This window comes from Callionymus lyra, chromosome 8 (assembly GCF_982586985.1).
Source record: "Callionymus lyra chromosome 8, fCalLyr1.hap1.1, whole genome shotgun sequence".
In the NCBI taxonomy this organism is placed as follows: domain Eukaryota; kingdom Metazoa; phylum Chordata; class Actinopteri; order Syngnathiformes; family Callionymidae; genus Callionymus; species Callionymus lyra.
In genome coordinates this window covers 2,585,457-2,604,802 of record NC_141825.1, presented here as the reverse complement: position 1 = coordinate 2,604,802, position 19,346 = coordinate 2,585,457, and the positions used below count along the sequence as shown (strand labels likewise).

The window sequence follows — 19,346 nt, the reverse complement described above, 5'->3', positions numbered from 1 at the left end:
CTGCGTTTGAAGCAGCGGTCCATGAAACAAGCCGTGTTCATGACTCTTTTTGCCTTTCCTGTGTATCTCTTGTTGAGATCTTTTCTTATCAACTTTTTCACCGACTAGGTCAGGGCTGGCTCCTCATCTTTTTCATCAGAAGATCATGGAAGATGTTGTCCATGACAGTTTTGATGGCTGACAGTGTTAACATGTGTCTCTGAGGCAACTTGCTGCCTGCTCGTCAAAGAGACAAAGGCATGATCGGGATTTAAAAACATTTTTTAAAACATGAAATACTCAGAGCCGTGATGGATTTATTGATGGGCCTCCCTGCCCCTGTGACCCAAGAGGACGAGATGAGACAAAACATTAGTTGAGACTTTGGACCTTCTCTATTGTAAAATAGGAAGCTGTAAAGGCAAGATTAAAAGTTTCCGTCTTTTTTTCTTGCTTTATATGGAGTCAAATGATCACCAATCATCAGATTTATTCAGGAAAAACCATTCACAGTGAGCCTCTTAAAATGTCCATAACAAACTCTGTGGGATAAGGTTAGCTGTGAAATTTTCCAGACCTTTTCCTCAAAGCAACAAACAACATTCACAGACTGGATCATTAAATAGAATACAAGACCATGAAATAACGCTCAATTATTCAACAAAAACAGACAACAATATTTTCTAAAGAGAGTAGCTTATCTGGAAAAACAGCACAATTTGGCAAAACATCACTACGAAAATAAATGTTTTGTAAATATAATAAAGATATGCTAAATAAAAGCAAAAGTAGAACACTCCTAATCTCTATCAATTCAACTCATGAAAAAAATAAACAATTTATGATTATGATCATAAATAACACACTATCCATTGGACATTGTTCTTCTTCCTGTTGCTACATTCCACTGTGCAATATGAGGAGCTGTAAAAAATGTATAGCAGTTAATAAAAATGTACTTCTGTGTTGTACTTTGTTGTAACCCTTAACTAATCTGAGTAATTCATTCGTCTTTCAGATCAGTGAAGCAACACAGACACATTTCATAGAAGCGGGATGTTCAAATTCTGTAAACATATCAACATGTTCTCCTTCCCAAAAGTTAAACAATTATTTTGCAATATCAGGCACGTTCTAAGCCATCCTCTATACTGTGCAGCAGTCATTTCACAGTGTTTAGGCTCAGCTGGGAAGAGAGGAAGAGAGGAAGAGAGGAAGAGAGGAAGAGAGGAAGAGAGGAAGAGAGGAAGAGAGGAAGAGCAAGAGATGCCAGAGAGCAAGAGAAAAGCTATGATGGAAAACAATTGACGAGACAGTTGTATTTTCTAGAATTGACAGAGAAAACTTTCTAAACTGTCAAGTACATTTATTTGTTTATATATTTTGGTGTAATCAAATTGAAGAGCGAGAATATGAAATGATGGCTTTAGAGAACTGATGATTGACTCTCAGTTGTCCCTTATACTCTATATTTCTCTTTAGCTCTCAACGAAGGTGGTTGCTTTTTCTTTCCCTTCTGCCCTAAACTCTCCCTACTTCCTTTGTCCTTTCTTATCTATCAGAGACTTACTCGACATTGCTTCCTAAATCTAAATCAACCATGGAACTGGTGAGCTGGTCTCTCAATGCAATGGATTCAATTTTTTCAACCAAAATAGCTGGCAATGGGGAGCCCACATGTCCCGCGGAAACTCACGCGGGTGGATACATGATGTATTCCTGGGAAATTTGAAGATCTTGTGTCTGTCGGTTCTTTCCGTGGAGGACGTTGAAGACATCTACCTATTTGGATTTATGATATCTGGATTTCTTCTTATTGGAGTGGTGAGTATCTGGTGTATCGCAAAGTTCGACAAGTGTTTTGAACCTCATGACCTTGTCCACTCATCAGGTATCATCTTGGATAGAATGTCCGCTCGTCTTGCAGCATAATTTGGTCATTTAGATTGACAGAGGAGCCACTGAAAAGACTCGTCTGTGGAAAATTCCAGCCTGTTCCTAAACAAAGTCTTATCTCAATCGGAACTCCCCCAGACTGGCCTCTGAGGCCAGTTTTCAAAATTTCTCCGTGGAAGACACGTCGACTAACGCTCCGCTGCCATCCCCCTCACCCACTCACAGACTCTCAATTCCTCTCTGGACCAGCTCCCAAGGCCACGTACCACCTGCTGGCAGACACTGGGAGAATGACAAGGAAGTTCATGGACACGTGCTCCTGCAACTCACCGCCTACGTTGTTTTCTCTCTGTGTTTGTGCTTCTGTGTTGAGGTGTGTTTTTTCTGTATCCCTTCCCTTTCCAGAAACAGAGCAGAGATGCCCGTTTTTTCTCCACCACCCCCACCTCCCTCATGTGATTCAAGAGCAAGACAAGTTTTTCATCGCTGTCAAGGGACTAGGTGCCTCTGTGATTGTCTCGCTTTCATCCACTGCTCCACATGTTGAATTTCTCTGTGAGATTTCTCTATGGAGATCAATAATGTATATTGATTTATTCATACTCTGAACTGCCTTCCAAATTTAAAAAAAAACTGTGATCTTTGAAAATGGAAAATTGGTTATTTTTCACAGCATCAATTTAAATAAGCTTACTGATCTCCTGCATTTCGCTTCTCAAAGGTGCGTCTCAGGATATTGATATTGATACATTTTTTTTCAACTTCTAAATAGTTTGTCACATATTCTGTGATCAAATTACACAGAACCAACTTTTTTGACAACATCAAACTCATTCAGAGCCACAACATCTATTTTCTCTAATTTAACTGTTTCTATCACAGTTATTAGTCTCATAAAATGGATTATAGAAAATGGAAACAAATCAAAACATTATATTGAAGGGGAAAATACCATTCTTTATTAAGCCAAATATAGTGTAGCTCTGTTTGAATCTTCAAAAAATGTTCTACTAAATACCTTTGACAATATGTTACAGGCCAATTAAGGTGAACATAAACCTCTTAATAAGAAACCCCTTCTTCAATCCCTGGACTGTCAATTGTTTTTTTTCCTTCCCACCTTCATGCATGGCCTCTACTTGTCGCTCTCTATGCAGCACATGAGGCTGGTGAGAAATCATGCATATGCTAGCCTGGCCAATGATTGACCTCACAGATACAGAGTTGACTTTGTGAATGCCAAGCATGGGGGTCAAGTCAGTCTGCCTGACTATGACTTTACCACAGCAGCAGATGTTTAGCTCAGAGCAGACTTCGGGACAAACTAGCAGACCCATTTATCTCTCCGGCTTGGCAGTGTTGAACTTTTTCCACACAAAACTTTACTTCTCCATTTAATTGAAGTGTTAATAAAGACTCGATTTGTCCGACACGCAGAAACAGAATGTCTTTATTTCCATGATCCTTACCACACAATTGGCTTTAAAGGGCAACTAATGTGTTGATTTGAGTGTCTCCTAAATAGATCTTGACCTATATTGTACTCATCAGTATGTGTCTGTTTGTTCTTTTCATTGAAATATTGCCACTAAAAACACTTTATTTTCTGGAGATGAAATCTCTGTAACACTTGAATGAGGAAAAAATACCCAGCAACCTCTGTTGCGAAGCCATCTTCTGTTAAAGTGAAATTTCCAAGTACCAAAGTAAAATGATTGATAAAAATAACACTATTCAAATGTGGGTTACACAGTTATTCAAGAAATATAATACCTTTTCTATGGCCAAACTTGCTTCCATTGATCATTACAATTTCTACACCTCTTGCACTGGGGTCTGTTTACATCTGTGTCTCATTTTTCCTCGTTACAGATTTGCACATTCCTCACAATTTGTCTGAAAGATTACTGAGAGTACAACTGCTTCTGGTTATACCTTCCTGCAACATGTCCACTTAACACAATCACAGGCCTTGAGCAAATCTGTAATGGATTAAATATTATGAATATTTAATAAATTAATGAATGTCAAGCAATGTCCACAGAACATGTCTGTGTTTTCATATTTAAATCTAATTTACGTTTTATTTTTATTCAGGAAGTAAAAAGAATCCACCCATCTCGACCATCTATCTAACTATATTTAATATGTGATGTTTAATAAAGGGCAACTAAAGCTAAAACCCAACTCTCCTGACTCACTCACATTTCAAATGTTCCTAGATGCAGTGAGTCCCTCACCATGACCATGTTTTGAAGTTATTACTTTATTAAGTTCTCCCTCATCTGAAGTCTCTGAAAGAGGTTACGAGGGGAGAGTCCATTATGACGTAATAATGGCTTCTATCCTCCTCTAGCAAGGTTTGTGCAGCACACTGGCTTTGTTTATATATACAAAGAGTCCCTTGACACTTTCTGGAATAATGACGCATGGTGACAAACATCGATTAACCAATCACAGCAGAGTGGGTTTGTACAAACAGTCACATAAGGTTTGTACAATGGCGGTCCAAGATCAATGTAAGAGACACTTAAATCAACATATTAGTTTCACTTTTAATAAAAGAATACTATATTAGATTATAATATAATATGTTATTATAAATATATATATTGATTTATAAATGAAATTATATATTGATTATTAAACTTTTATTCACACATAAAGTTAAGTTTTGTACATATTTTTAATTATATAACCATTCTTAGCCAAATGTAAAACCCTTATTAATAAAAGGATACATGTTTGTCATGTAGGCCTACCAATTAAATAACTTATCAGTAGATTCATGTCATTCATGTTTGCTTTCCAACGTGGGAGCGCTGTCACACAATAATTGTGATTTCATTGTATTCGTGCTTCTCCTCCACTAATATTTGACAACTAAACTTTTTTTTTTTTTAAGAATATTTTATAGTTTAATAGGGTTTGATGGTTTTACATCTACTTAAGTTTCCCAGATCAACCTTATGTTTGACTATTTACTATTGATTTTCCTGATCAAAACCATTCGTAGGTTTCCACAGCAACGTAGTCCTCATTAACCACAATTCCTGTACTGAAGTTAAGGCAGAGTGAAAGAAAGAAATAGCTGTGGGAAAACTGGGGAATGTAGTAGAAGAGGCAGTGGAGGAGATTACATGAATCTTCTCCCAGCTCTTGCTGTAGATTGATCACTTGTCAAATACTGCTGCATACCAGATAAAAATATATATTTTTTAAGATTTGGCTTGTCATCCACACACAGACACAAGACTATGTCATTTAAAATGTGGCTTCTGGAAAACTTTCCCGAAAGTGAAAATTTTGAAAAAACCTTGTCTGTGACAAATAATGGAAATTTGACATATACTGCCTAGGTTTGTGTCAGGCTGTTCATTTTTAAAATTGTCTTCACTTTGAACTCCAAAACTATGCTACAAAGCAATTCCACTTCTTTGTCAGTCAATGTGAATGAACCACCTCTCGACATTCTTCCTATTTGGTGGAGTGAGGTTGAGAAAAGGAAGCTCTCATTAGATAGAATGGGTTTGAAAACAAAGCTGTGTTTATGAGTACATTTTTAATGTCCGATTTTGGACATTCATTTATAACGGAGGTGTCCAAAGTATTTTCGGTCACATTTAATGATGAACCTTGAGAGACAAGTGTGAACATTGACATCATGACATCTCTTTCCAAAGTTCTTATGACAAAAGAGCCACACTTGAAAAAAAAAAAATATATATCTCCACTGACAGACAGGAAAAACGTTTTCATTATTTAGGTTTAAGCACCAACATTTGACACATTATTATTTTCAATGATAGATATGTTTTTTTTATTATTTGCAATTTGAAAAATGTTGTGTATTTTCTATTCTTTTTTTGAGTTTATTACATGCTGTGAGGGAAATTACTGTATCTCTACTCTAGGGCCACAGAAGGCCACCGGGGCGGACCTTTGACATGCCTGGTTTATCAGAATACCAGCCTAGATTTGTTCACAAGTAATAACTTAAGTCCTCTGCATATATTTTCAATACTTAGGGTCTCCCTACTTATGATTATTCAATTCACATCTCCACGCTCTTCCTACCACAGTGGATAATTGGCTTCTTCTATCGAGTTCCTATTTAGGGTGCCGGCTCCAGAAATAAGCGCCAACAAGAAACACATAGCCCATAACACACATCATAATTCAGTGTTTGCAGCATATTCTTTTGATTTTGAAGTACAAATGAGCCTTTTGATTTAATCACGTTATAGATTTTGCATCTGTGAGCGGAGATAGGAAAATTGACTTGATAAATTTCCGTGCAGATCAAGTCCTGCTTTTCGTCAGAGTTAAATGAGGTGTTGAATCCAAATAAGTTACACATTTAGTCAGGGTTTTTATAATCCCGCAACGAAAGTCTTCACCTCTCCTCTAAACAATTTCCAGAAGGAGACCTCCAGAGGGATCAATTAAGTTTATCTTATTGATTTATCTTTGTTCAAAAAAACTAAAATCTAAAAGAATATATTGCACATGACATCACGGTTGAAGAATTGATTTAAGTCAATGTACAGTTCGCAGAAATATGTTCAAAGATGACTACAATCCTGGTTTCAATCCTTGGCTCTCCTTCTATATTAATTAAAGATTTTTGTGGAATGCCAGCCTTTTCTACGACATATATGCATGAACCTACTAGAAGAAAAGTCTTTCTAAGAAAATAAAACCTATACAAGTAACTGAATATCTGGTGTGAGGTGTCTGAGTGTCTGGTCTAATAACACCAGGTTTTATTACATTATCTTCACAATGGAAATAACTTTCATGACCTTTTTTGTGTACTAATGGGTGTGTTCTGCGTGTTTATGCGTATATGCTTGTGTGTGTGTCAGTGCGTGTGCGTGTGTGAGTAGAGGGTGATAAAAGTCTAAATGAGATTGCTGTCGTCATATTGGTACAAAGTTCACTCAAATGTTGTTCGCTGGTTGTATTTCTGAGTTAATTTACTTTTTGGTTTGAAAACGATAATTTTACATGAAATATTAGATTAATTAATTAACAAACCAAACATATTGTAAATAACCTACCTGTCAATATATTAAAGTTCTTTCATCCCTTAATCCATACGTTGGGTTTCACAGTTTGCTACTACCTTTCTCTGTAACTCAAACAACATCAGGGGAACCTCTGATACCCTGGTGACTTTTTGCATTGATGATAAGCAAATAGGTTTTTAGAATTAAGCAGAAAACCTTGGGCCTCTGTGCTCTGATTGCTGCCCCCACGACCTTATCTCGGATAAGTGTTGAAATGATATTGAATGTAATATGGAAATCTTTTTTATAAAAGTTATTTAGATTATTAAACAGATGTGGCTCAATTACTGAAAAGCACTCCATCCACACATGCTGAGAAAATGAAAGCTTTTGCTCCTGCATGACATTGTAATGCCACTTAACAACAGTTCATGAAGTGGGCAGCTCTAGGGAACCTAAGGGTGAATATTGATCCTTTCTGTACGAGGCCAGTATGTTCTTTACATGAGGCTATAGCTGCCCGCCCCTGCATAAAGTGCTTATATAAATCATATATTTGTGGATGTAATTTGTAATTTATTTTCATGGTGACCACAATCAGACCACAAATTACAAAAACAGAAATCAAGTTCATTGTTTTTTTTATTAAAAACAAACAAACAAACAAAAATACAAATGTCATTTTAAGGTCCCAGGACATTTGTTTTTAATAACATTCAAATAGTCAAAATATTTACACATCAAAGCGCATTAATGGATACAACAAACAGTCGAAGAGGTCAGTATAATTCAGGTTTCTGATGCAGATCATTGGTCCAATTATGGTTTTCCTTTCTTGAAGTTACAATGTCATAGTCCAAGACAAGCTAAGAAGAAACGTGCGCAAGACAGAGCTTGATAAAGAACATTCATATCGCACTGGAGTTGATATTTTTACTTCACTTTTTTTTTATTTGACGACAGAACATTAAATCAAACTGACAGATGTGCTCTGCTGACGCTGGACTTGCGCGTGCAAAAGCGCACAATAACGGTTCCCTTCTTTCCCAGTTGAATAAATACACTTTTGATCCGTTCATCTCGGTAACTCGGCAGCAGTCTCTCCTTGATCCGTCAGAACTGACAGCCGGTAGTTCTCCGTGTCCACGGTGTTGAGCGGGATCACGACCTGCGTGTCCTCCGGTTCCGCCCTCACGGTCCCGGAGAAGGGTCTCAGGTGACAGCTGTTATTCCCAGAGGGCGACGAGATCCTCCAGAACAGGTCCTTCATTTTCTTGCGAAACTCCCGGCGCATCAGGCAGTAGAGGACCGGGTTGAGGCAGCTGTTGGTGTGCGCCAGGCACACGGTGACTGGGTGGACGTAGGTGTGGACCATGTAGTAGGTCTTATCCCAGTTGATCACGTTGTACTTGACCAGGACCCCCCAGAAGGTGATGGCGTGGTTGGGCATCCAGCAGACGAAGAAGGAGAGGACCACGATGGTGACGGAGCGCGTCACCCGGGAGCGCTTCTTCACCAGGTTGTTGTTGACCATGGTGCGCTGGCGCACGAAGCGCAGCAGCAGCAGGTAACAGATGGTGACTATAAGCATGGGGAACACGAACGCCACCAGGATCTTCTGCAGGTGGTAGAGAGCCAGCAAGGAGGGACCGTCGGGGAACCCCATGAGACACAGGCGTTCCCCGGCCACGCTCTTCACGGTGGAGAAGATCGCCGTGGGCAGGGTCGCGACGGTGGCAAAGACCCAGAGCCCGGCGATGACCCAGCGCACCGGGCACACCCGCCGACGCGTCCGGTCTTTCAGGGCGGACGCCACGGACCAGTACCGGGTGATGCTCATGGCCGTCAGAAAGAAGACGCTGGCGTACATGTTCATGACCGTCACGGACAAGATGATCTTACACATGGCGTTTCCGAAGGGCCAGCTGAAGTCCAGGGCCGTGTCCACCGCCCAGAAGGGCAGCGTCAGTACAAACTGGAAGTCGGTGACGGCCAAGTTGAGGATGAACAGGTTGATGCTGGAGCGCTTCTTTCGCCCTCTCCGGACCTTCATGAGGAAGAAAACGAGCAGGTTCCCCAGGAGCCCCGCCGCGCACACTCCAGAGTACACGATGGAGATGATGATGCGCAGGGCTGGCGACCCGTCCTCGGGCACGTCGATGTCGTCCAGGTTCCCGAAGCGGTCGCGACCCGTGTAAGTCCTGTTCCAAGAAGAGGATGCGTTTTGGCTCCATAGATCTGCCATCCTATCCATAACTGAACTTTTATGCGCGTAAAGACGGCGCGCGTCACCGTGCGCGCGGGCGGAGAAGGAGATGGTCCTGTGGGTTCAGGAGTGAGAGGTCCTGGTTCATGGTAGCAGGAGGGTTCCGTCCGGGGGATCAGACATAGTTTGGAGCTGCTGTCGTGTCCGCAAGTCAGTGCTCGTCTCGGAGAGCGTTTTATGCTGCTGCTCGTGATCGAGAAAGGAGCGCGCGGACGACGGGAGGAGTGTCACTGTGACACACACATACACACACACACACACACACACACACACACACACACACACACACACACACACACACACACACACACACACACACACCCCCACACACACACACACACACACACACTGTAACTTCACGCCATGAACATTTCCCTGAGAGCTTTCGATTATTTTTCAATTAGAAACAATGTAGTACCTTTCCTCATATATACTGTGTATGCTACCAGTATAATAACAGTTAAAGTGTACATACTTTCATATTTTTGTAAATCACCTGCAATAGCCGTTTTAATCCCCTGCATGTTTAAGGATGCATGCTTGTTTGTTTTTTTATAAAAGCAAGAGATATAAAAGGAATATAACCATCAACTGTCTTGCTTTGAGGCTCAGCATATGATTTATAATAGTGACACTTTATGTACCTCAGCTTCTTTTGCTTTAAAATAACCTCTAGATTAATTTCGTCACCATGTCTTTTGCCACTATTTATGATATGACAACTGCCCCTGTATCTTTGGCTTCCTGGGGGGTCAAAACCATCACAGAAAAAGCATTAATATTCTTCAGAATCAGAATCAGTAACCTGAAAGTGATCGTGGTGGTGGTGCAGTGCGAAATAAAATAGTGCGTTAATACAACACACATAACAGGGAATAGAGAAACAGAACCAAGCACCCAGCAGGTTTCTCATCTAGCTATATTTTTAAATCCTCACATTCCTCAAACAAAAACAAGGACGGGTCTGATACAGTAATTTAGCTACAAAACCTAACAGAGTCATAGGTTGGTAGTGTTGGTTTGTTGTGTCTCAAACCTTAGTCTTTGTCCCAGGAGGAACAACAGCTGTCATCAGAAAACAAATCCAGAGTGAAATCCACAGCGAATGACATCGTGGCCGGTGCCTTTTCAAGGGACTCAATACTCCTTAAGAGTAGAGAGAAGCCTCCACTCAATTACTCAAGCCTTGCACACCTGTTTGCCTCTGCCAGAGGAACACACAGAACAGAACAAGAAGGGAATAATAAGAAAGAAGAGGGAACATGGGACATGAGGTTCCTTTACTGGGGCTTAAAGCAACAGAGCTTTTTGCCTGTTTTTTTTTTTTTTCATTTCTTTCTTTCATTTCATTTCTGTCTTTGGAATCTAACATGCAGAATTAAAGGTGCCACTGGAACACATTGCTATGGTTATTAAAGTTTGCCATTCCTTTGAGATGAGATGGAAAAGACACAACTGAATCAATGTATGACTCATTTAAAGGAGAGACACATGAATTGGACTGTTATATACTAATGCAGCCATCAAGTCCATGATTTCATTTATTTTTGTTGTTAGACAAATTTAATTAAAACACTTAGTTGTATGCACTTATCTTGATTCCTTTTAAAGAAACGTCCCAAATCCATCAGTAAATAATTATTGTTTTCATGTGAAAAAGCGTTCCTGTTTCTGAATAACACAAAGTTACTGATTTTTTAATTGTTTTTCCTTCCTTTAATTTCAGGCCCAAAAATAAAAATAAAATTAGCAGAGAATTTCTTTTAAAAAAACTGTCCAGTTGGAACCTTGATAAAAAGTCTCAAATAATTTGAATATAATCGGAGCACATTAACTCTTCAGTACCACCTGCATAAGAAAAACAAAATTGAGCCTGGTCTATATTCAAGGAGCCTTAGACCAGAACAAAAAAAAAGAAAAAGTAAAACACATTTAAAGGTCACTTAGTAGATATTTTCTATACTGAACCTCACATCTTTATCTTGTGTTTATTTACATCATTGTCAAGTTAATCTTCATAATCTGGAGATCCAGTTCTAAATAGAACCACTGTATAAATCTTGTAAACCGTTTGAGGGATCATTTCTATAGTTCTTAACTTAAGAAATGTGTTTCTAAAGTGTTTGCTCTAAAGTCTAAAGAAGAGTCTAACCGTGTTTCATCCATCAACTGGATAATACACACCATTGTGAAAGACATGTATTCTACACATTTCAAAGTACAAATGAAAGTGAGAGCCTGATGTTTAAGCCATAGAATATAGTTAGAATCTGATCTTGAAACAGGGTATTTCTTGCATTATTTTGTTAGTTTTCAATGTACTATTGTTAACTTGTCTGAAAACTTTCACTGTACACGGTGTAAAACGACAAAATGCTTTTCTATTGCATTCTTCTCCGTTCTATTCAAGACACATGTTCTGTGTAACCAGAATCACGTCATCAGCAAGTCAAGTGGAAATGTAAAGAAAACAAGGGTATTTTGGTGGAAAATTGTGAGTGACAAGCTGGTCGTCTTATTGATTTTCTTCCCACTGTCTTGTGAGAAACATGTTGTGGAGCAGCAAAACTGATGACTATTGATGCACCCACTGGTTATGTCAAGGTTGTTCTTCAACACTCAATATTTAATTAGTTCCTCTAGTGTCGCTGTAAGCTTTAAATTGTTCTATTCAAAAAATAAATTATCAACCACTAAATCAATGTCAACCAAGGCAAGTGTTATTGAAGAAATGATTGGTGTGATGTGCAGTATTACAATCTTAATGTCAACAATCTTTTAAACCAAATCTGTAATTCATCACAGGTCACATGTAACATCTGGCTTAACACCTTGTTGTCTTTAAAATACATTATCTAATAGTTTCTTGATGTTTAAAATCACATCATATATTTTAAAGCAGATTTATACAATTGTATATGTTGATCTGTGTCAGCTGTGTGATCACCATTGTCTTCTTCGTTTCAGGTCAGTGTCGAGTTGTCCCCAAAGTCGGAGTATGTGGTTAAGTGTTTGTGTACATACGGACTGTTAGCATAAAGCTAAAAATATGTGTTGAAGGAGCCGGAAATGTACGTATTAGCCGTTAGCAGCCTGTTAGCTTTTTCTATTTGTTTGATTGTTCATTTATGCGTGTATGATGTTAGTCCGAATTAGATATGAATGTATCTGTTTTCTGTGCATTGAATGTGCAACTTTAACCAATTGGTTATTTGTCGAGGATTGTATGATGTTATGATGTATGTGATATGAGTGTTGACTATATGTATAAACTATACAGTATAATTGATGACTAAATTAACAGTAACAATGCTGTGTTAAACGGACAACGTAAATACATGATTGTGAATGATTGAGAATAAAACATAATTATGGAAGACTCCGTGAGACCAGCTGTGTGATCACCATTGTCTTCTTCGTTTCAGGACATTCATGTTCATTTATACATCTGTTAACGGGCTCTGCAACCCGGTACCTGTAACATATAAGACTGATATCCTCACCTCCAGTTTCTTTCAGGATCAACTTTAAAATTCTGGTTCTTACTTTCAGAGCTATTCATGGTCAGGCTCCTCCTTACATCAGTGATCTGATCAAGCCTTACACCCCAGCTCGGGCTCTGAGGTCTGTGGATCAGAATCTAATGATGGTTCCTCGCACACGGTTCAGGACCAGAGGAGAGAAATCCTTCCAGGCTGTTGCTCCTAAGCTTTGGAACAATCTTCCTCTCTCTTTGCGCTTGATGGATCTACTGACTCCTTCAAGAAACATCTTAAGACGTTTCTATTTGTTCAGGCTTTTCCTTGATTTTCTGGAACTCCTGTTGTGTTATCAGTTTTATCTTGCCCTTTATAGTATATACTTTATTGAATATTGTTTTGATTGTTTAAGCGCTTTGTGACCCTGTTCTAGAAAAGTGCTATACAAATAAAAATTACTTACTTACTTACTTACTTACTTACTTATAGCATAAACCTGTCATTTTTGACAATACCACATGACTAAGATGGTTGTTGTTGTCTACAACATCTTCTCGAAGAAAGGAAATGATTGATCGTAACTTTTGATCATTTTTGCTTCAAAGCATCATAAACCTGTCGTCTTTGACAATTGCATATAAGCATCATAAATGAAATATTATGTTTTAATTATTCATTTCTCCCATATTCTTCATTAAAATGTTATGAAATTGTATTATTGCAAATCTTTACGTTGCAATTTTAAATAAGCTTAAATACAATAACTCAGTGACAATCTAAATGTGTTTGAATCAATTAAATGATCAAAAATGAATTAACTAATAATACATTTAAAACAAATGATCAAACGTGGATTTTAAACATTTTGATTTTGCTTCTGATTGGTTAATATTACGTTGTGCCTTTTGCGATTGGCAAAAAACGGACCCAAGTCTATCATAATGAAAAAGTGAATGTGAATATTAAATGGGTAAATTTAAGCGTAAGAAATGAAGTGTGGCATGTGGTGTGAGAAAGGATCAAATTGCGTGACTGTCACACTCAAAGCATTACCCTTAGCAGCCCTGATTCTAGCCTCTTTACTAATCTACACTCCACCAGAATTATTCTTCCACACCACTCATTGATTATTTGTGAATGTTCGAGTTGTCTTGCAAGACCATGCTTCCTGACCCTTGGCTCTGCTTTTTTGGGTACATTCTTAATGTTCTATTCTGTCTTACCTTTTATTTAAATCATCTACTACCTGTAGCTGCTCTGTGTTAGCTGCTTTGAATAGTGTACTTTGCTTTAACGCTGCTTTGAATCCATACTTAAGCTGCGTCTACCCAGCTGAAGAGTTTTTTTAAACATCAACCTGCCTTAGATGAAGAAAAATTAGGCATTTGTTACCTCAAGTAAGCTAAATACTTGAGCTAAAACACTACCCTCTCCATTTGCACATCTGTAGTCACGGGTTGACAAATCATTTGACTGGTTTGCCCCAAGCTTTGATTACCGGTGCTAGATGGAGAATGAACCCCAAGAGACATTAACTCCTCCTTAGATGTAAATAAAAACCATATCACGTTTTACGTGGGTTCATTCCTGGCATGAATACCAAATACATTCGTCTTCAAGGTAAATAATTAGATTACAACCATGTCGCATTGAAAACGTGCTTTGTTGGGGGAAGCCATACTGGAGTGGAATGTAAGTAAGTAAACATTGTTAAAACAGCTAGCAGGTTAGATTTAAAATGTTTGTTGCCATGGTAACGTATTGTGTGCGACAGTGAACTTGCCTAGGGAAACCCAAACCCTGAATTGTTCATCAATTATGGGAAAACTAACTCTGTTTTTTAAAAAAAAAAAGAAGCTTTCTTAAATGGGCTGCAGCACATCTGATATATCCAGTGAATCATTGCAACATAACTCACCATATACTTTGATGAATTGGTAAATACATCAAAGTCTAAAGCAGCTTCTTTTGAATAAAACTTTCCCTGAGTTAATCTACTTTCGTGAAACAAATGCAGTTGAAAACATTTTTTAACAAAAAGCCTTGTATAACAGGTTTTTTACATCTAACCAGTATCCCATGATGAATCCAATAATTCTTAAAATATGGTTTGAATTATTTATCATCCTCTTGTCTGACTGCAGCTTCATTCAGCCTGTGTGGGGTTGCAACAAAGATACACGGACCAATAGGCATAGGAACAAATCATCCATTTAAGTTTGTCTTTAACAAATTGCAACGATTACAGGGAATTCAAGAATAATGCGATTGGATGAGTCTGAGACACTTAAGTTAAGAGGGGAGTTGATAGGTAGTTGGTAGTGAGTTGGATTAATTGCGAGGGAGGCTGCTGGACAGTTCCTGTGAGGTCTGTGTCATAATCTGGTCCACGTTTCTGAAAATATTACGAAAACCCCTCACATCACGTATCTGTTTTCAATTGTTATGGACAGTTTTCTCAGCAAATCTAAGTAAAAGTAAAAGTACTTTCCTCTTTCAAAAGTCTGAGTATCTTTTGCAAAGGGGCAATCTTTTTTTTAATTTTTTTTTACCACAACCATTTCACAATAAAGTACCAGCTTTTCATATTTTTACACTTTATTTTCATTTAATTTTACTGGTCTAATTATTTTTTCATTTGCCTCTCTTCAGGTCTAAGATCTCCTATCTCAGTGTCAGCAAGGGTCTGAAGCTCGTGGCTGGCTAATAGGGTCTCCTTTTTTAATGCATTTCTAGTATGTATTCAGTAGCCAGCTCAAGATGGGCTTTAATGGTTATCAATGAAAATAGTAAAATCTAAAATGGACAAGAAGCCAGTGCAATGGAGTTAACAACTGGGTAACATAATGTTGTCAGTGTGTGCTGAGTTCTGGACCAGTGGGGAGAATTGCATTACTTCAGATAGAAGAAAATGAATGTATGAATAAATATGTGTGAATGTGAGAATATGAGAATATGAGAGGACGGAGTTCATATTTAATATATTTCTAAATGAATAAAATAGTACATTTGTTCTCAGATTGATTATACAGCTAAAAAAAATGAATGCACATACTGTTAATGAGGGCAGTCTTGCTAGTCTTTATGTTTTTGTATTCTTTTTAGCATACACGATATATCCCCATGTGCACAACCTCCTCACAGAACGAAGGTGTCTGGTTCACTTATTCTTACGTGAATTATTAATTTAGGATAGAAAAATTTGCCTAGCCATCTTTTAGTGTCCCTCTGGATCTGCCGCAGGAAGTCGGAGTAGTTCAGAATATACAGTATATACACGTTTATTTGTGTGTATATCTCCACATAGCCATTTAATGGAGTGTATTAATAAACGTTTAAACATATTTCATTAAATATTGTTTCTTTCTTTACCCTGAATGCCTCTATTTCTAAACACTTTATTATTACCCAACTGGTATTCCATAGATTTGGAGGTCATGTGATTCTTGTCATACTCTTTGGATTTGATTGCGATGGTATTTTTTACAATTTTTTTTATTAGTATATTACTTTGCAACACTATTCAGGCATGGCAACAGTTGAACATGTGCCGAGATTTAATGTGTTGTTGTGAGTGGTCTTGTGCAATCATTTATTCCAACGAAACACCACAGTAAAGAATAAAACCATTACATGTGAGTGCTAAAGGTCACAGGACTTGAATATGAAATGATCACAGCGATATGTGTGAGTGGTACTCACAATGCTGCTTATTAAAGAACACAGCATGTAAGCACATCTGCAATTCAAATTCAAGGGCATAACATGCTGAACAACCTCCAGCACCTCACGCATATTGACAGGTTAATGGTGTTACTGAATATTCACCTCAAAACCTAGAAAATGGCTTTTTTTATTGACTTGTCTGCATTCAAATGAATGTGGCTACTGGTAATTATCTGATAAAAAATTTGCCAGTTCAATGGCTTGTACCATGTCAACTTACTTTTAAGTTTGTTTTCTGCACAAATTATGGCCAGAGTCATTTCTTGAAAGAAAGGGAGTTTGACTTGTTCAAGACCAAAGTTTAAAATGTAAACTCAAAAAGGGATTAGGTAACGTTTGGACCGTGTGTGTTTTGTATGTAGCTTCTGTACATGCAAATACAGTTTTTGTGAAGTATGCTGAAGAGATGAACCCAAATGCAGAAGGTTGTTAAAAATTCACAGCTTTAACAAAAAATAATCCAAAATTAAATAATCCCAAAAGGGTAATTTCCACGAAAAAGTCCATTTGCGAACAGAGGGATACAGGCTGCATACCCAGTCACTGGAGTTCCAGAGAAAAAGGGTATCACAGACCGAAGACTTACAAATGAAAGCGCTGACGATGCCAGTCAAATGCCATAAAGAAACAACAAGGAATCCACAAAAATAAGAAGAGCAGAAACACGGTTACCAGGTCAGAAGATGAGATTTCTGAGGACACCTTGTTCTGCTTCCAGGTGATTGTGTGTCTGCAGCCGGGGCACCCTGACCTCTGTCAAACACAAACACAATCTGGATGCCGACCCACAAAATGAACCCAAAATACCAACATTTTTAAATTTTATTTTGAGTCAACACTCTTAAATAGTGTAAACATACTCTTGGAATTAAAAAAAATGGTTTCTCAACTCTAAATAGAGACAATTACACTCTTCCCTAATAAAAAAAAATCTATTTAATAATTAAAAAAACAATAACAAAAAAAACATATTTTGAAATCTAAACCAGATTTAGAGACACAATCTGCACAGTCTTGTAGAGACATCACAGCAATACACATATTTAGGTAAATCACAATGGCAGGATTATCATCAAACAAAGTTTATCCATTTATCTATCTATTACACTTTCGCAGCAGCTACCTAAATTAAACATTAATATATAATAAACTTGTCCAATAAATTCTCTAAAAAATGTTCTGTGCTTAAAAACACCTACTTATTACATCTATTAGAGCTCTCTTGCATCTCTCTCTCTTGCGTCATGAGAGATTAAAATAATTATGTCTCTAAGATAATGATGAGTCATGTTCGCTACTCTGTTAACTTGCAGCTTGTCCACCTGATATACGGTTATCAAATTCATTTTTCGAATTAAGGAAGAGCAGCAAAGTTTAGTAAATATTTTATGATAACATTAAAGTTTAACTACAACATCTTGTTATGTTGTTTTTTGTATTAAATGATGAATGGACAGGTCTACGGATGCACTCTGTATTCAATGTAAAAAACAGATCAACAGATTAAAAAAAAACAACTTTTTGTGTCCTGTCTATTGTGAGTGTCTAATAAATAAATATAAAAAAACATTTCTTTGTCCTGACTATTCAAAAACAATATTAGTGAAAATATATATTTGATAATATATATATATTTTTTAAATACAACAGTAGGATTTATGCCCATCTTTACGACCCTGTTACATTTATATATTCTGGTTATTAGAAAAACACTGTTTACACATTTATTCATTTATTTAATTCCATTTAATAAAAGTTACAGTGTCGGATGCTGACAACATGTTACAATGGTAGAGAAAAACTAAGCAAATCCCAGTTAGCAGGCATTTGCTGACAGTAGCAAAGAAAAACACCCTGTGGAACAAGTCTCAGCGTGGCCTTAGAATGTGACTGGATGAGAGGGAGAGGAGTGACAGGAGTTAGAGATAAAAAGGTGAGTGGTTGTGGAGAGAGAAGGGGAGAGTACATTCAAGGGGATGAGAGAGAACAGTGTAAAGCAGCAGAGACCAGACAGGACCATGAAGATGATTCTGTTTCAAGGCGAGGCAATACCATGGTCAACCAAAATGACCACTGAACTTTTGATCATGTGAAATAACTGACAACAAAATTTGGAATTTGTCATGGTCTTAGAAGCGGCAAAGAAAAAGTTAACACGTCTAACAAATAAATCTTCTCTATTGTTCAGTGTATGATTTTTTTTTTTTTGTCTTCGCTGGCCGCTCTATTTTCAAGAATAATAAACAGTCTTTCATTTCTGCCCACGTGTAAATAGAGAATACGTCCACCTGATGTCTGCTCTTCAATAAGTGCAAATTTTCTGACACTCTCCACTGCTCTTTACACCTCTTTTTATAGCATTCTGTGTCAACAACTTTCAAGAGAATATCTCTCCCCCTTTGTGTGGAACCCCTGCTGTTACTGAGCCTGCCTCCACTTCGTGGTCTTCCTTCAGTGCTGTATCTCTTACTGAAAGTGTCCAGTGATATATGATGTCGGCTGATTCGGCAACACGTCCTCACACCCAAGGCGTCATTTTAGACGAGCATTTTAGGAGCAGCAGCAAGTCAGCATGACGTCACTCGAACCATGACTCGGACCAGAAACTACTACACACAAGTCTTGGCTGAGGACGAGACCATCAACATTGTGCAGATTGACTCTGATGGTTACTCGTGACATTTGTGACGATCTGTGAACAATTGTTTGATATGAAACCTGTAATAAAGCACAATTTGATATCATTTTGAATAACGTCCAATAGTATTCATCATCACTGCAGGTAATGTTCCATTACTAATAAATCCTTTATTCTTAATGATCTTAATGATCTTTTCACAAGAGTTAATTTGGATTTATTATGTCTTTCTGAGACTTGGCAGAGAGAGGAAGAGTTTATTCATCTGAACGAACTCTGTCCAGTAGGGAGCGCTGTTCTGGGGAAGCCTCGCCTCTCTGGTCGTGGGGGAGGTCTTGCTACTGTTTTTA

At 37.9% G+C, this 19,346-nt stretch overlaps 1 protein-coding gene across 1 annotated transcript; it reads right to left on the bottom strand.

Annotated features, from left to right (window-relative positions):
• Positions 1-7,597: 7,597 nt before the first annotated feature.
• LOC148072691 (relaxin-3 receptor 1-like) lies at positions 7,598-9,266 on the bottom strand. The gene has a single exon (XM_087797079.1). It carries the CDS (start codon positions 9,139-9,141, stop codon positions 7,963-7,965), a length of 1,179 nt encoding a protein of 392 aa, XP_087653205.1. The 5' UTR covers positions 9,142-9,266; the 3' UTR covers positions 7,598-7,962.
• Positions 9,267-19,346: the final 10,080 nt, after the last annotated feature.

What these genes read in the sequence shown, in the direction of transcription:
- LOC148072691 (XM_087797079.1), bottom strand. Translation starts at nt 9,141, where the DNA reads ATGGATAGGATGGCAGATCTATGGAGCCAAAACGCATCCTCTTCTTGG.